General features: G+C 43.1%; 2 protein-coding genes across 4 annotated transcripts; both read right to left on the reverse strand.

Annotated features, from left to right (window-relative positions):
• Nucleotides 1–516: 516 nt before the first annotated feature.
• Nucleotides 517–1,067, reverse strand: LOC136349211 (cuticle protein 16.5-like). Its single transcript, XM_066300611.1, has 2 exons — nt 990–1,067; nt 517–936 (listed from the first exon to the last, which is right to left on the reverse strand). The coding sequence occupies exons 1-2, from the start codon at nt 1,065–1,067 to the stop codon at nt 517–519; spliced, it is 498 nt and encodes a 165-aa protein (XP_066156708.1).
• A 4,257-nt stretch (nt 1,068–5,324) lies between these two features.
• Nucleotides 5,325–16,182, reverse strand: LOC136349209 (protein embryonic gonad-like). 3 transcript variants are annotated; one of them, XM_066300608.1, is made up of 5 exons: nt 16,005–16,182; nt 12,081–12,158; nt 6,408–6,608; nt 5,668–6,329; nt 5,325–5,600 (listed from the first exon to the last, which is right to left on the reverse strand). In XM_066300608.1, the coding sequence occupies exons 1-4, from the start codon at nt 16,035–16,037 to the stop codon at nt 5,673–5,675; spliced, it is 969 nt and encodes a 322-aa protein (XP_066156705.1). In that variant the 5' UTR covers nt 16,038–16,182; the 3' UTR covers nt 5,325–5,600; nt 5,668–5,672. The 3 variants fall into 3 exon arrangements, with proteins under 3 accessions (XP_066156705.1, XP_066156706.1, XP_066156704.1); XM_066300609.1 differs by having other exon boundaries at nt 5,325–6,326; XM_066300607.1 differs by having other exon boundaries at nt 5,325–6,329.
• Nucleotides 16,183–17,134: the final 952 nt, after the last annotated feature.

The following is a 17,134-nucleotide window of genomic DNA, read 5'->3' on the forward strand; positions in this document are numbered from 1 at the left end:
AAAGAGAATTAAGAACACCAAGTCTTACCTTAGTTTCCTAGATAGTTTGCACTAGAAATTCAGCACCGTAGGGCGGAAAACCGTCGTCAAAACACTAAATAAAACACATCGTATGAGGCGTCTCACTACTTTTGCAATACTTTTATGTTTGCGTGCCTAAACATTCAGAAATCTGGGAAAAAATGCAGCAACTGAACCCACCGGACTTGCAGAAAACACCATTAAAAACAAAAGTGAATCACCTTTGGCGCTTTGACGTTTACGACTCATCGACTTTACCAAAGCAACATTTAACCTATGTTCGGATAGAACATCAGCAATACTCCAACTGCACATTCTGCTTCAACAGCCCAGTAAAACACGATGTACCAGAGGTGTTAGCTTCTAGCACCGCAAATTAATTTTAAAAAAAGTTCGAAAAATATAACAACAATATATTTACATCACATCTTCAATGTACAGATCAAACGGACCGGCTCCACCACAACCTCATCTCAAGACCACCGATTCTCACACTCATTTGGCGGCAATGAGGGGAGCGGCCGCCGCTGGCAGAGCTGTATAGGGAGCGGCCGCAGCTGGAAGAGCAGCGTAAGGAGCAGCGATTCCAGGTAAAGCAGCATAAGGAGCAGCTGCAGCATATGGAGCGGCGAAAGCTGAGTAAGGCGAAGCTACGTAGGGAGAAGCAAAGGGGACAGCTGGAGCGACAAAGGGAGCGGCTCTGGAAACTAACGAAGCTGTTGCTACGGCAGCCGGTGCGAATGGAGCTGCCGCCAACGGGGCTGCAACTGGGGCTGCGATTGCGTGATTGACAACATTGGCGCTGTATGAGGATGCGTAGGGTACTGAATAGGCGGCTGGTACTGCTGCTGGGACTGCGACGCCGACGCCTCCCAAACAGCCGGAGATGCCGAATGCAGCCATGAAGATTACGAACTGTTGATCCGTACAAGAAATTACTGAAATTATACTCTTTTGAGGGTACTTACCAAGGTTGTCGAAGCCATTTTTCCAAAGTTGATGGTTGTTTGACTGTAAAGCGAAGTCTGATACCTTGGAGAAGACATCGTGGCCATTTATAGGGGGCCCAGGGGCCCGAGCAGAATATAAAAAATGGTCTTCTCTTACAAAACAAGGTCAATTGCACGAAATTTAATTGTCCGATAGTACCGGGCCGGAATAGTTATGGACCCATTAGTATGCGGCCAGGATTCAGGTCTGGCCTGTATTATGGGATTGCCTCAATGCGACGCGTTATGACTTCGATATTGATTTATTTATTTTCGCAACGAGCTGCACCGAGAGAAACTCGTAAACGGCTAAAGAATCTATTAAAGTCAGATCCCATTATGTCTTCATAATAGGCGGGGTTTTTTATATTTCTGGTACAATTAAATAGTTACGGCCGGCTCTGGGATAAGTATCTAATAAATCAAGCCGGTTATTGGGCTAAACTGTGAATCATGTCATAACACGCCATTGTGCAAGCGATTATTTACGGCTTAATGAGCGATTGTTTGTGGAGGATGCACTGCACCTCTTTGAGAATCATACTTTCTTTGAGAGTCATACTTTGCTTTTCGTATACCGGGAAAACTATAAGTGATTCCCTCAACCCGAACTGATTAGAAATTTTAATGCAGGGTCGGTAACTTTTTCGATATAGTGATTTTACCATGTATCTCCGAGGATCGAGTTAGGAAAAGTCTGAAAAAATTTTCAGACGCAGTCCACGTATGGCTAATTGACCCTGCCAAGTTTGAATAAGCTAAGATGAGATAGGGAATTTTAGTACATTCTTTAATTTAAATTTTCCAAACTCGAATTTGAGTTAATTTTGTGGCTTTTCTGTCACAGCTACCGCAACAGTTTAAATGCCATTATAGAGCCTCTAGTTTTTTTTTAATACTTCAGGAAATTTCTTGTAAGTAATAAAATACGTGATCAAGCACGCTTTAGTGAGGGCACTACGGAACAATCATGGCATGGCTCATCCATGTAGTGACGTGCATGCTCTCAGAAGCAAAAACATCTTCTGCGCATCTTGCAATTCGACTGTTTGTCGGCCATAATTGTCATCTGTCATCAGTATGACGATCCGCGCGACCTTTCCGATTTTTTCAGTTTGACACCAGTTTTTCGTGTAAAATGTCCGAATCTACAAACTACTTAAATAAATAAAAATCTGGCGAAAATGGACGGCGCGAAAGGGCGCGAGCTAAAGGCCGTTTTCTGGACTGTTTTTGTACCGCAAATCGCTTTATCAAACGTCGGAGTATCGGTGGTATGTGGTGTGATGTGAGAACTTCAAATCAGCTTTATTGAAAGGTTAAACGAAAAACCGGTGTTACTAGAGGTAAGTTAGTCAATTAGTGGGCATTTCCAGATGCAAAATTTTATTATGTCTATCAAAAAGTCCCGATTCTCAGTTACAATGTGTAAATTGGACACGGCCAAGTCGCACCATTCAGGAATACTTAAATTTGATAACACCGAGGCCACCCGCCATTTTATCGTACATTTGATTTTCTGGGCATTGACTATAAAGCCAAATTAACGGGATTTTATAACACAGGTTGACTATTACAAAACGAGCGATGTTTGTTGAATGGCGTGCCGTGGCCGAAGATCTCCAGTTTACCTATTGCCGGGCAATAAAATGGTGAATTTATGGGGCTCCGCAGCTACGTCAATGGCGACGGGCGTGAAATATTAAAATGATTGAGAGCTCTATAACTGGCCACATGCCACCAACTCGCATTACCAATGCTAATAAATAAATTTGAATAAATTTGCTCCCGAGATTTATATCCTCATTCAGTTGCGCCGGGGCGAGCGGGCGCGGAGGTGCCATCCGCGTTCTCGTTTGAAGTTCAACTCCCGTTTTTTCCTCTGCCTCTTCTGCTTCCACCAGACCTCACAGTCTACGCATCAGCGTAATATATTGCCGCATTCATAAACCAATAAAAGATAATCGCCAAGTCGTATTTTACGGTCGTACCTATTCAGCCGGATTGCGCGTACCACTATTTGGAAATCGCGTATACGTCTAAATGGCTTTTCCGATTTATTTGCATTCGAAATTGTTTTACATCGCCAACGGATCCATTGTTGGGCTCTTCCTACTTTTCTTATTTATTATCTTTCACCGTACGATCTACTGAACCATAGATGCCGGCATCTCTAAAGCTTCTTAAACCTTTTGTTTGTTTACATTCACCATTAATTGCCGTAGACGCAATACATCTGTGTGTATAATTCTTCTGAGGCATAAATGGACGGATGGTAGCTCGACACTGGAGGGGCTTAAAGCTGGACGGATTTCCCTTTAATTTCCGATTGTGGTACAAGCCTCGTCAGGTATTTAAGCACCTCAGGAGCCCTGCAAGGGCCCTCAAAACGCCAAGCGCCTCGTCATCTTCTCGTGTATTAAGGAATGCCAGTTCCTTCGCGAGCAAAAACGGAGATGTCCGGCACTAGACCACCTCCGTGCCCGGTCGGCTAAACGACTTTAATGCCCCTAGATGTCGTCGCAAAGCCTGAGCGCGCAGGAGACGCGTGCGCTGAATTATTTAGCATTAAAACTCCTGAAAAAATAACTGCATGTGAAAAACCACCATCGCATTATCATAAGGCGACTTTTTTGCCTCTCATTAGTGGGCCTCTTGGTGCCTTACCGGGGGCTCCGAGAAGTGCCACATAAGCCCCGTTTGTAGACTTTTGTTTCAGTTTCTTTTTATGCGTATGTTTGTAAAGTTCCATGCTACTTGGAGGGTTTGTAGAAAACCACTCAGGAGGTTGATTGGGGGTTGAAACGGGGCCGCAACTTTCGCGGCAGCTCCGGTAACGAATGGCAAGTAGCCGCTTAGAAGCACTTACCGGCCGATAAAAGAACTAGCGGAACGGCCGTTTGAATGTGATTTACAAGGAAATCAACTTATATCGCCACCATTACTTTCGCAGTTTACTGGAGTGAGTTCTCGTAAATATGGCGTCCTTTATCAATGGCCACGCGAAGAAGAAGCGGCCGCTAAAAACCCGCGCTTGATGGCCAGAATAACAATTTGGCCGTAAACTCTTCTCGTTCGCGAAAGCGAGAGACGTTGATCAGAATCCGGAGCATCACGTTATATAATGATGACCAACAATAGTTGACAATAAATTATATAGTCAACAAGTCTCGGCAAAGATGCAATTATCTTTCAGAAAGCGTGATGGGATAATGATCGGCTTAAGGGCTTTTATCGGGATGCACTTGGACGGCTCGATTTGAGAGAGCTCAATTGGTAGCAAATGCGAACAGAAGTCGCAGAAATATTAATCAAAAACATGGTATTTATCAACCAGTTGCCTCGAAATTGTCAGCCTACTTTCGGAATTGCAATAATCGTGTATTAATGAGAATTTGTGCATTAATGAGGATCATTAACGGGAATGAGCGTGTACAAAACTTCTACTGAAAACTCTCGCTAATGCATCCAACAGCATACATGAAAAGCAGTGGCGTAACGGTTTCTATAAATACAGAGTAATGTCTGGAAAACCTTCGGTTCCAATAGTTACGCAAATGGGTTTTCTCAAGTAAAAGAGAATATTCCGAAATTTATAGGAAACAATTATGGGTATAATATTCGAAAGCGCATAGTCATCTGGGGAAAATTCCACGACAATTTTCCAGAATTAGGTCAATTTTAGAGCTCACGAACAGCTGGGGTTCTTCGGCCGGAGGCGCCGTCGGACTCCTCCGGTGGAACCCAGCACTTTTTATTCGGCTCCCAATACGCCCTTGATAACGATTGACTTTGACCTTGTACAAAAGAGAGTAAACGAAAATGTTGATTTTGGATTCCTCTGAAAAAATGGTTCATGACGTTATCGGAAGATGGTACTACCGTCGGTCTCGACCTTGGTCATATTTTTCACACTAAAAATACACTCCAACTACTCTAAACTGAATCAACGATCATACATAGCATTAGATCGGTCACATATTCGCATATCAAATCGGTTGAAAATAGCCGAAATGATCAATCAACAGTGCGCGAAACAATGACCCGCAACAAAGCTGCCTTTACGCACCAGTTCGCCGGGCGCACACCCATCTGATTGTCCATTGTTTGGCCAACGCAGCGGCGTCCTGCCGAAAAATAACTGTCTTTGCTCATGTCACTGAAAGTAGGAGGAGCTCCGCCACTGAAACAGGTTACAATGTATCCTTGGCGCATCCTGCTGTTCGAAACAATTTGCCTCAATTTTCGATCGGTCGCCCGTTGCGACTATTACGGAACATGTGGATTTCCGGTTGTGAAAATGAAAGCCGAATGTAAAACAAAAACAGTTTATTTCAAAAAAAGCTTTATAAAAAAATATGTGTAATATGTATAACAAAATGGGCTTACTGGCCGAAAATAATACTAATTAAATATACGTCGTAAAAAGACAAACTGGCGCTCTCAAAAATGTGTTATACCTAGTATATACAGGGAGATTCGTTTAAACACCTATACAAAATTGTTCTAAGTACTAACTTCCCCTCTCCAGGTGACGCCCTGTATATGAACAACTAACATACTGGACGGATACTGGCAATGAAGTATCTTCTAAAATTACGTTAAAAATAAGTACATATTTATATAAAAATAAATACTCAGTATATACACTAATCACCTTCACTAACGATCGGCTAAAGTTAAATCCAGGGCACTGCTGCCCTCTCCTTCTTCCTTGACTGGCTCCCTGATCTCCTCTCCTCTCTCGCAGGGCTTCACGCTCAAATCGATCGGTTGGTCCTGGTCAGGTGCAGGTTCGGCTATAGTCGGCTGTCCTCGCAACCACAACTCCCTCCAAACCGCGGGATCGCCCGCCAGCATTGGGAAAGGAGGGGGGAACCACTTGGTGGGGGAAACGGCTGGCAACGATGCGGGAGATATGCTGGAGGGCAACTGTGGCCTTAAATTGAGACTTTTCAAGTGGTTGTTGTTCAAATGTAGCGTTTTCGAACTGCTCCTGGATACGCAGTCCGTGTCGCTACTCACGCGGTCACTCAGAGGAGACCCGGACGGTTTCAAGTAACTCAAGGCACTCGCGGACCGGACTTCGTCGTCGGGGTCAGCGGAACTGGCACCGGAATCGGATTCGCAGTTCGAAACACTATCGCGCACTGCTGGAGAGGTGCCAGGCACACTGGGGAGACCGGGGCTGCGGAACATGGAGCTGAGGTATGGGTTGGGTCGCAGGAGGCCCGCGGCAGCTGCCAAGTTCATGCTGACCTCACTGTTTTGTGGCATGAATGGTGAAGGCTGGTGATGTTGCTGCTGCTGTTGTTGCTGCTAAACAATTGCATTAGTAAGAGACTGTTGACTCAAACTGCGCATGTGCATAACAGCCCAGCGATCTTGAGCACGTACCTGTTGCAACAAACAGTGGATTTTGAACCAATTGGAGCGCCTTCCGTAACGCGATCCGCTCTTGGACATACCCACCATCATGCACTTGCGCAGGCGACAGGCCTTGCACGCGGTGCGATTCTTCTTGTTGATCACGCATTTGCCGTTGTTCTTGCATTCGCTAATCGAGCTCACGTTGTTGTACGTTCGGCCGAAGAAGGACTGGAATTTAATAAATAAAAGTGTTGAAAACGTGGTCATCAATGCGACTTTGCGCAAAAAACAGATCCGATCTGGCCGGGAGAAATTTATACGGCTCAACGCGCATTTATCTTATCGCGACAGCTCGGCCGGGCGAATTTCGGATTCCGCAAAAGCCTGCGACAATGCTCAGGGATTCTTTCCATTCCGACGCCATAGAACTACATACATCACCGAGGTTGATATGTGGCTGCGTTCCTGGTTTCAACGCAACCGGCAAAGAAACGGATACGCAGCAGTTATCATCGTTGATTCCATTGGATTTGATTTTATAACATATTGAGGCGTTAAATTAGCAATGAGGGTACCGTGAAACCTAAACTTCTCACCGGAAGTCACGATGGAAAGTTATCAGTAATTGAAGTTACCAGAAACGTCAAGTGTCAAGTATCTTACGAGAAGTGACCTGAAGGAGTATTCAAAATTTAAAACAAAAAAATATCCCACGCCAATGGCTTTGGTGCAGTTTTGTAGCCTAAAGTTTCCTTCATCAATCATCGAATTGGCACATGAATTGAATGCTAAACTGTGTCATACTTGAGAGAACCCTGAGAGCAACTGAAAATTCACAAATATTGAGAACCTCAACATGTTCTGCAGTCAATTTAGTGCAGCGTGTAGCCGAAAGTTTCTACTGGGGGCAAAGGTTGAACAGTGACGTGCCTCAAGAGGCATCTGCGAACAAAAAAAAAACAAAAACTATGAGCTTCAGATAGCAAGTCGCTCTATTGAATTGTCTACATGGGGGAGGTGAATTATCACACGTCACATGAACAAAAGAGGAAAACGCTCAACATAACCCAACTTTGGCCTCCTCCAACGTGTAGTTTTCGAACACAGCTCCTCCACCCTGTAAGTTGATTAATGGCCGTACCGAGGCGCGCATGTCGCGTTCGATTCGAAATATGCAAGTGCAAGGGCAGCGGTTCTCATGATTCGTGGTCTGCCCCGGTGCATATCATACATTTGTCGTGTTCCCGGTGCAATATCGCTTCTCTTCTTGCGAGAACACGAAAACGATACCCGGGTACAAGTTGCGCCGCGACTTCTACACGAATCCAGGTGATATACATGCGACTCGATCGAGTTTCTTTGATTTAAATATCGCGCCGTGACAGCTTATGCGACGACGCCGTTCAAACCGATCAGCTGATAGTAACCATTTTATATTTTTGACAGGTTTAACATTGAGGCATATTTGTCAGGTAATTGTGTCGCTGCGGCGGACACGTCTTCTGACGCACATGTCATTGGTAACGTTGCTGTTTAGGTATATTCATGATTATGGTGTGTGTCAATCAAGATTGCGAGGAGCGAAATGATCCAATTAGGATATAGGAAGCGATCCTCCTCCGCCGATAAATTTCCGTATGAAATCACGCGGCATTAAAACAACATAAATTATAGCTTTTAGTTTAATAACACTATAAAATTATAGTGTAGGAAAGCGTCCAGCTCGGCATATCTCGAAGACCCCCTGCCAGGCAGGTTGTTAGTAACTATAACATATAAAAGCCGTATTTTGATAGTTCGCATAGCGGTACGGCTTGCATCAATCGTGAGGAACATGGAGGTACCAAACTTCGTGTGCAACAATCAGACTTTCCACTGAAATGTAGCCGCAGATAATTGTGTGCAACCTGTGCGTTATAGTCGGACTTTTCTGATTATCTTTAACTGTAGTTTAAGGCTTTTGCATGTTTGGATCTTCGCAGAGATCTTCGGCATGCCCATGAAATACGGCAGGTTGCCCATTGTTCCTCTTAGACGGACACTAAATCCGGTTCCAAGCCTAACGGCAGTTAATAAATTTCGCTCTTCCACAATAATCATTTTTAAGCAACTGATTAAGGTTAATATGGGAAAAAACTAATCCGGAGTAATTTACTTAGCTGCTCGGTAATCAATCGTGACTAAACGCAACATAAGAAAAGTAAAAGTAGCAATTTGTTATAACCGACCTAATAGATCAGATATAGTTGCGAACACACACATAATAAAATTAATTGAACAGGTACAACAGCTTTAACAATCTGTTGCTGCGCGGTTATACTTTGGTTCAAATTGGTTCTCACACTTTTCAGAGACGTTTTCGCAGAGAATCTCTTATTTTTCACGTACATGGCCTGCGAAGCCAGGAAATTCTACATAAAGTGGCAGCACCGCCCTGGCCGCATGACAGGTGACAGCTGTCACCGCTACCTACAGCAACGTTGCAAATCGTAACATCTAGTTTGACAACCACCGTCAGGAACAAGCAGGACCGTGCTGTGCAAAAGCTGACAAGGTCGCACTGACTTTGCTGCTATCAAAATGATTTTGAACAGAACTGTCGTAATTTTGTTAAATTCACGAAAACAACTTGAGGAAAGAACAACACGTGTCAAAAGAGAATGTCTTATGAATCTTCGAAACCGATAGAGATGGGAACCACAACACATATACGGCAATTTTTAGCCATTTCCTCTAGAAAAAGACATTCTATAGGCCTCCGATGGATTTATCTGTTCAAGTCGTAGAACACTGAATTATTACTGCCCAGCCGTCACGTTCCGCCAACTTCTTTAGATGACATTAAGAAGGTAAATAACAACTGTCAAATGTTGCGCAACAGTGTCCGACTTCTTGAAGATTTTTACTAGTTGCTGCGCACAGGAAGTTGGAAAAAAATGACTAATTAACTGTGACATAACCGAAAGTCACAGTACTATGCCCTGACACAGTATTGCTTTCCCGCATTGGTCCTTGTTTGTTCTGTCAGTCGACAGCTACGCGACAATATTTCAATGTCAGTCAAACTGTAACGATAAATGACAGCTCCCAAATGCAGCTCAGTGTTGCCGAATGTTAAAAAACGATCGATAATACTTCCATTCTTTGGAAAAGACCTCATGACGGTCTCGAAAGCAACATCATTCGGAATTCTAGACGCGGTCGGTCACGTTCAGCATCAGACATTCGGCTACATACGGCCGGTATGTTGTTGTCGAACGAACGGTGCATACCATCCTTAATAATCTGCTATCTCTAGTTACACCCACCGATGGTACGAGAGCCTGAGAAATGGGTTAGCGGACCGTCTCAAGCGAGCAATGCAAAACTGAGCAATATGGGCGCGATGACTTTAAATTTTCGTCTTTTATTGTCGCTTTTGGTAATAGAGAATCGAAATATACAGGGCGATAAATAACGATGGTTGCAGCGATAAATCGCTGGGAATTTATCGCCTTCGTCGACCCACGGGACCGTCGCGGTTATTTACCATTTGTTTATTAATCCTTAAGAATGGCTGTAATTATAATCGAATAAATTACGATTCGTTTCAGAGGCGCTTCCTGGGTGCTTTTATTTATCTGCCGGACCTTTGGCAGAGCGAGTTTCGTGCCCAATAAAACACCTCTAAAAGGCCAAATTGCAATTGGGGACATTCGTTGTTACAAGAAATGTCATTGAGCCGTGGAATAGACCTGTAATTAACGGCGATTAGTCTACTCGTCTAATCGCAAAAAACCACCTGAAATAAATGGTTATTAATGGGTGTTATGATCCTCGTTTCAAACACATGGAATGTGGCAGGAATGCCTTGTAACAATATGCAGATTTAGTGGTTTTTGTCTGCTTAAGCAACGGCTTTGAAATTCCGTTTTATCGTTTACCTGGTTGCCTAAGAGACAATATCTACATTTTCGACTCGAACGTACGTGTGGCAAGATCACACTCCGACGCTCAGACATTCGAATCTACGGGAACCCCGAGCAACCTGCCCCAGCTGTTCCATAAGAACGGATCCAGACGCGAATGTGTCGCGACCGCTCTAACGGGGCAGTTCCAGTAGGGAATTTCGGAAATCATGATTTACGCAAGAGTTTCACATGCCAAATCCACTCGAGCATGTATAATTTATAGACCGAACTAAATAAATAACGTGATATAAGTGGCATAAATACATGTACACACCCATCGAGAATGAAACGTCCTTGCTCTCGCGTGGGAAAATGCATATTTTGAGCATCGATGATTGTCAGCTCATCTCTAATAAAGTGCGACAGCTAAAGCAAATTGATCTCCGTGGAGAAAGAGAGAAGACACATAGGAATCCGGTGAATTAATAAATTGATTTCTGTCCGTCTCCGGTAATTGTTGCTGCCATTATTTTGTCAAGGAAGATTGATGGAAACCGTAAAAAGTGCGCTTTTTCCCAGTCAGCCGAAGATTGAAGAAACGGAATCGATATTGTAAATTTGTCGGGCTAGACAGCTCAAGATGCATTTTATAATTCTGTTTAATCGAGACCGATAAGTCCTCGATTCTCGGTATAAATAAAGTGGTTCCAACTGAGTTCCTGCAACGAGATTCGTCCGCATCTGGAAATTATGGTTCTCACTGCTCTGTCGCGGCCAGCTCTGAACGGCGAAAGTCTCTATTTCAACTTAAGAGTAGCGCCACCTCTTGGCCTATGATCATACGCCAATAGAGCGCCAAAACTTGAACTTCTCTCGCCGCGCCAATTTAAGCATTCAATTGGAACGTGAGTAGTTGTAATGCGAGACCATGCAGCGAGGAACGGTCTAATTTCCCATCCTGATGCGTAGGCTTTAATGACACTTCTTATTGAAATGCACATAATTTATTGCACTGTTATATGTGCGCGCTAATGGAAACTCTCCACCTAGATGATAAGGCCCTTTGCAGTGGCCGTGATTTCTATGAAAGAAGACGTTCCTTACGAAAAGAAGAAATGGTTCATTTAGGTACTGAAGAATCGCTGATTGAACGCGGAAATAAGAGGTGTACGGTGACCTGTTGCGACAATGGAATCGACCGCTCCCTATTTCGCGGAGGAATTAATATACATAAAGGCAGGAAAGAGAGAATTAATAGTTCTCAGACGAGACATCAGTTCGTATTGAGGTGAAGCGATCATTTGTCAACGCCAGACCCGGTCTCTTCCTTCGTCTACAGAGAATGTTACCTCAAAAGACATTAAGGCCGTTTGTATTGAGCGCTCCGACTTTCCGCTTCGAAAAGCGTTTTTTTTTTTCAATGAAACGCCCCTTATATTTTTAGGTATTTAAAATGCGCATTCAAATCGGAATTCGTCGAGTAAAGTCGATCATGCGCTTCTCAGTTTTGAAGATCCCAAGGCCGGAGGCGCTCGCAGGGATTTGATGCAATTTCCTCTGTAAATTCACGAAAAACCAGAGAAACGCGAGATTCGACATAGTACTCGATTCAAACACTATCAACCAGCGAAGGCAGCTTGAGTAATTTCGATTTCTCGAACATCAAATAGTTTAATTCAGGTTAGCAATCACCAGTGCTTCCTTTCCTTTTATTAATCACTGATTAATCACTGAAAAGCCATTACTTCTGGTACGATTCGCCGCGGTCTTCGTGGTATTATTGGCAGACTTATAGGAGGCAGAGACTTACCTTACATCCCTCGCACGTAAAAGCCCCAAAGTGGAATCCTGCAGCGGGCTCACCGCAGACTTTGCATAGCTGGTTCATCTGAAAAATAACACATTATAGATAATGGAGCGGGGGCAAAATGGGTTTAACTGATAATCAATGGTGTCCTTTGGACACGAGACATTCTTATGTCGTTCGGAGCCGCCTCGGTCCTTTAATTAGGTGTCCGCGAGTCCTCTCCACGGTTGATTAGCATTCGGCGGAGGAGCAAAGGCCGCGACTGTCAACGGGACGCTTGAATGGGCATAGACCATTGTGACGTACGGAATCCGTGGGAATTCGATGACCCCCTGGACCGTTCGGTACTCATACACCTGTTTTTTCGCTGTGTGTGTAATTTATTCGAAGCCCTATACTAAGGCTCTTCCGAGCGTCCTCCTCGGGCATTCCGCGGCTCGCGCTCGACCGCGGTTTAAGTCGAAACGTGTCTAAAACTGCCCATTGATTATGGTACTAATACCATTGGAAAAAAGGCGATCGTTTATGGTAAATAAAAGCGATCGAGTTTCACATTTATATCGGCTTTTTATGCGGCACAAGTGGACGTACTGGGTGCCGCAAAGAGCGGACATTCTAGATCGGCTGCTGACGACACTGTTTTGATTTTCTACTCTCCTGGGGTATGTCTATTTAAGTTGAGAGGAATGCGTTATCGCTTTTCTTGTCACGGGAATAACAAATTTATTATCTCTGTAATGTCTCGCATCTTCCTCACATCTCTCTCAGAGAGAGAAAGCCATTACCCGCTTTTCTAAAAAAAGGCAATTAAAAGACATTAATTGAAAATTAATCAATTGACAATAGCTTTCGTAACGAAAACGAGACGGTCCGGGTGATCGACTGCCGGTACTACACGCTACGGGATCTCCACTCTTAATCTCCCGTAATGGGTTTTTTATGGAGATTTTGCGGCCACTAATATGGCGGCCCGGGAGTTATGGTATATGTAATATGTATGTTCGAGCGCATTAAAAACGAATAACAAAAACCAGCGATAGACTTAGAGAAAAGCGGCTGTGTCGTAAAAACCGAGCGTATCACGCATTACGCTCGAATGGTCCGTTTCCACACTGTTTCCGAGCTTTCTATAGGCCTAATGGACGTCATAACCGTAACCATAAAGAACCCACGTAGTAGGATGGTCGACGGGTAGGAACTTGTCTAAAAGCACCTTTAGCAGTTATTAGAACTACGTGGCAACGTCGGGAAACACTCAAAAGTCGGGAACGACCTTGACAAGTCGTGAGCAAGACGAAGACAGCCAGTTATATAATTACCCATAAACCTTTTGCGTTGTTGCCGGACGACTCAAAGTTCCTTCGGGATTTGCCGATGTTTTCGCCATCGCGCTATCGCTCCTCGGAACGCGTTGAGGAACCAATCTCAGAAGGTCCAGACAAAACGGCCTCGAGGCAATTAGAATAGTTGCAAAGAGATGTAGGGGTAAATTAAGGGTGAAGGCATGGAAGTGGAACTGTTGCTTGTAGGTAGTACTGATTTTGTTTAATGAATTTGGAAGGCTTGAAGAGAGAGAAGACAAATTTCAGGTGAAATTTATCGCTTCTTCATTTAGTAAAAGATTATCTTTTTTTCGTTTCAATAATATGTCCGCCTAGTGGGCATTTCAAGACGCAGCGTTGCTTCACGCGCCGATTTAACATATATTTATCATGGAAGATTAAGACATTGAAAGATATCAAACCTTGAATGTGGTGATTTCCACGTCGCTTGTTGAGCTTCCAGAGGCATCAACAAGGAAAATCAATGAAAACGCGTTTTTTTAATGAGCCAAATTGCATTAAAAAAAAAACAGTAACGACATAAAATTATTATATAGATTTTTTTAATTATTTTCAAACACATTACAAATCTATTTGGGTCAGAGAAAAACGAAACATAATAATTACTCAAACCAAAAAAATTACCCGTAAAAAAATAAAAATTTCCTCTTACAATGCCTACCTGTGATGACGAAATGCACAATTAAATTTTCAGGGCGATTTGGGGCGTTTTAAGTGTTTGAATTTATCAGAAAAGCACTGTGCGAGCTACGAGTGTTTTAAGTACAAACTAAGAGAAAGTTGGTATTCTAATGGGCTCCAGTGAAGAAATTTTATTCATATTTTATTTAACTTTTAATTGAATGGAAGATTTATTTTCTGCAATATAATATTTAATTTTGTCCATGTTAAAAGATGGGCACGCCTCCCTCTCTTGAGGTACATTAAACACATACACATATTTCGATAATTTGCCTCTAAACGCAACAGATTTGACCCTTCTCTCCTCCCGTGGAAAGATGAGCGAGTTTTTCTCGCAGATTTTATAAAATTTGTTTGTTAAATATGCAATAATTGTTATTTAACGTTTGAATGTTTAACGTTTACGCAGTGGTAATAAAGTAAGTGATCAAATTACAAAATGGAAATCGACAAACAGATCTGCTGTGCGGTTTTTCCATTCATTACAATTGATTGGTGTAAGTAGAGAGGGAATGAAATTTACCATAAACAACAACAAAGTGCAGCAGGTAACTGAATCAATTTTGCAAAGAAATTAGGTTTAATTTGTAATTTTGAACTTAAATGCTTGTGAACAGCGCGGCTGAAAAATCTCTTACTGTAGAGGCACAATGGGGTCCTCGGAGACCTAACTAAATTCGAAAGATCAATATTAGAGATGGGACATTAAATTTCAAATTTGGCCGACATACCTCAAATGGCGAATCAAATTCCGACTGAATCTAATTTTTTTCTTACGTTCTTCAATTACCCGCTTTGTGAATTGAATAACCGCAAAGCTTGCTTGCAAATTTCCATTTTGTAGTTTCATTACTCACTTTATTACTTCAACGTAAACGTTAAAAATTCCCAACTTAACGATTTAAAAACATGGAATATTGGATAAAATTTGAAAAAAATTATTAAATATTGGCGTTTAATACACTAGAATAGTAAAGCATTCAGCAGAACTTTTTGTTTATTTGCAAGAAATTAAAGTTTCAGTAAAGCCGCACGTAATGACTCTCCGTAGTACTTAAACCTACATCCCAAGCAATTCTAATGGGGTCTCCCGAGGCAAAATCAGGGTGGGTTTTTTGGACCATAATAAAAGTCAGAATGAAGGCAATCTCCAGTTCCTTAAGATACTTTTCTTCAGTATTTCGTAATTGAGAGATTCAGAATTAGTGGAAAAACTTAATGGGGAATTGTTACGAATGTGCATCTTACAGTAAAATCGCCATAGCCAGAAGACAATAGTGCGAATTAACGACTCCCCCATTAAGCCAAGAATTTTCTACAAATCTAATAGTACTTAAACCCATATTGAAACCAGTTCAAGTGAAGTCTCGTCAGACTAACGCAGAGTGGATTTTTTGGAATTAAATGTGGGTCAAAATAACAGTGATCTCCAGTTTTTTAACGGGTTTTTCTCGGGTATTTTGCAGAGAAAAAAATTCAGAGCGAGTGGGAAATTGCTACATCCAGAAGAAAATACTGTGAGTAGGCGACCCCTCCATTATGTCAAGAATTTTTCGCGTATCTATAATCGAGAAACCTATGCGGTTACAGAACCTGAGACTGTTTTCCGAAATGAACTGGGAGCCTATGTGCCGATGATCGCCTCGCACACTTCCACGGGTACCAAATTCCAAATTTCGTCGTCGGGAAGAACTGGCAAAGCAACACTTTAACGTATACTTCTTGCCCTTGAGAAGGGCCTAGATTTCTTCAGAATAAATGTAAACTGAGACCGGTTTAATATGTGGGTCAAACGTATTTTTTCAAAATTGATCCATCTTTCGGTGGCGCACATATACGAGCACCCACCTAATTTACGCTCAGAACCTAACTTAAAACAATGAACAGAAGTAATGATACCTACAATAGCATAATTGGCCGCCGCATCATAATCCATTGAACCACATTGAACAAACCGCCCTCCGAATAGTGGTCACTTGGCCGAATCGAATACGCGCGTCATCTCACTGGACGCGGTACCAACCTGCGCGCATCGCTCTGTATATTCTCGACGAACCGCGCGGATTGCACTAACTAACTCAGCATCCGAGGTACCGAACTGTGCCGAGCGCGCTGTATCCCGCCAGAGGGCGCCTCATGCCAGCCGGGTACCACCACTGGGCGGTTTCTGTCAGCTGCCTATTGGTCGACGGCCTTCGCTCCCGGCCAATGAAACCTATGCAGAGGCCGGGTTCTCGCGACTCGTCAAGGCAAATAAAATTGTGCAATCGGCTTGAAAATAATTATGTAAAGTGTGTGCAGGTGGAAGATGAATATGGATTGGTATAGTACTGCGGTTGTCGTGTATACAGGGTGGCTCTGCTGTAAGATATTTCCATGTACGATTTCATACAGGAGTGGAAGGTATGCGGGGAGATCGCCCAGTAGAGTGGCAGCCAAAGCAAACACGAACCAAATGGAAAGTCGTCATCAATCGACCTGAAACACTACAGCGCACAGGTGCATCCATTTCAAGAGCAATAAATTAAACAAATATGGCCGCGCTATTATTGTCGACCGTATATTTGCTCGTCTCGTTGTTTATTTACATTTTAAGATCGATGTGACCTTTTCGCACTGTCCTCGGGAGGACGTGGACGATCCGTGCAAAGCAAACATCACACAAAACTGTTTAATAACCGCTTATTTGCGCGCCGACCATAGAGATTTACGGCCCGGTTTTATGGTTTAATTGGTAGGTGTCGAAGAGTGGCAAAACTGAATTTCGTTGAATTTAGATGACTATTTGTTTTAGCCGGTTCGGGTGAACGACACTCGCGGCCTCATGGTCTCAGCACCTCGAAGACTATTCACATCAGCAGACCGCTTTTGGTCCAACCGTTTGGATGGCCTCTCAAGGGATAGGGTCGCCGCATACCAGTTAATTCTAAAAATTCTGAGCCTCTATATATACAGCACGCCATGCCCTATGTTTCAACAAGTCTGTTTCTCCGTGTAGTAGCCGAGACCTTTAAATCTTAATTTAATCATCCG

The sequence above is a fragment of the Euwallacea fornicatus genome, chromosome 37 (assembly GCF_040115645.1).
Source record: "Euwallacea fornicatus isolate EFF26 chromosome 37, ASM4011564v1, whole genome shotgun sequence".
Taxonomy (NCBI): Eukaryota; Metazoa; Arthropoda; class Insecta; order Coleoptera; family Curculionidae; genus Euwallacea; species Euwallacea fornicatus.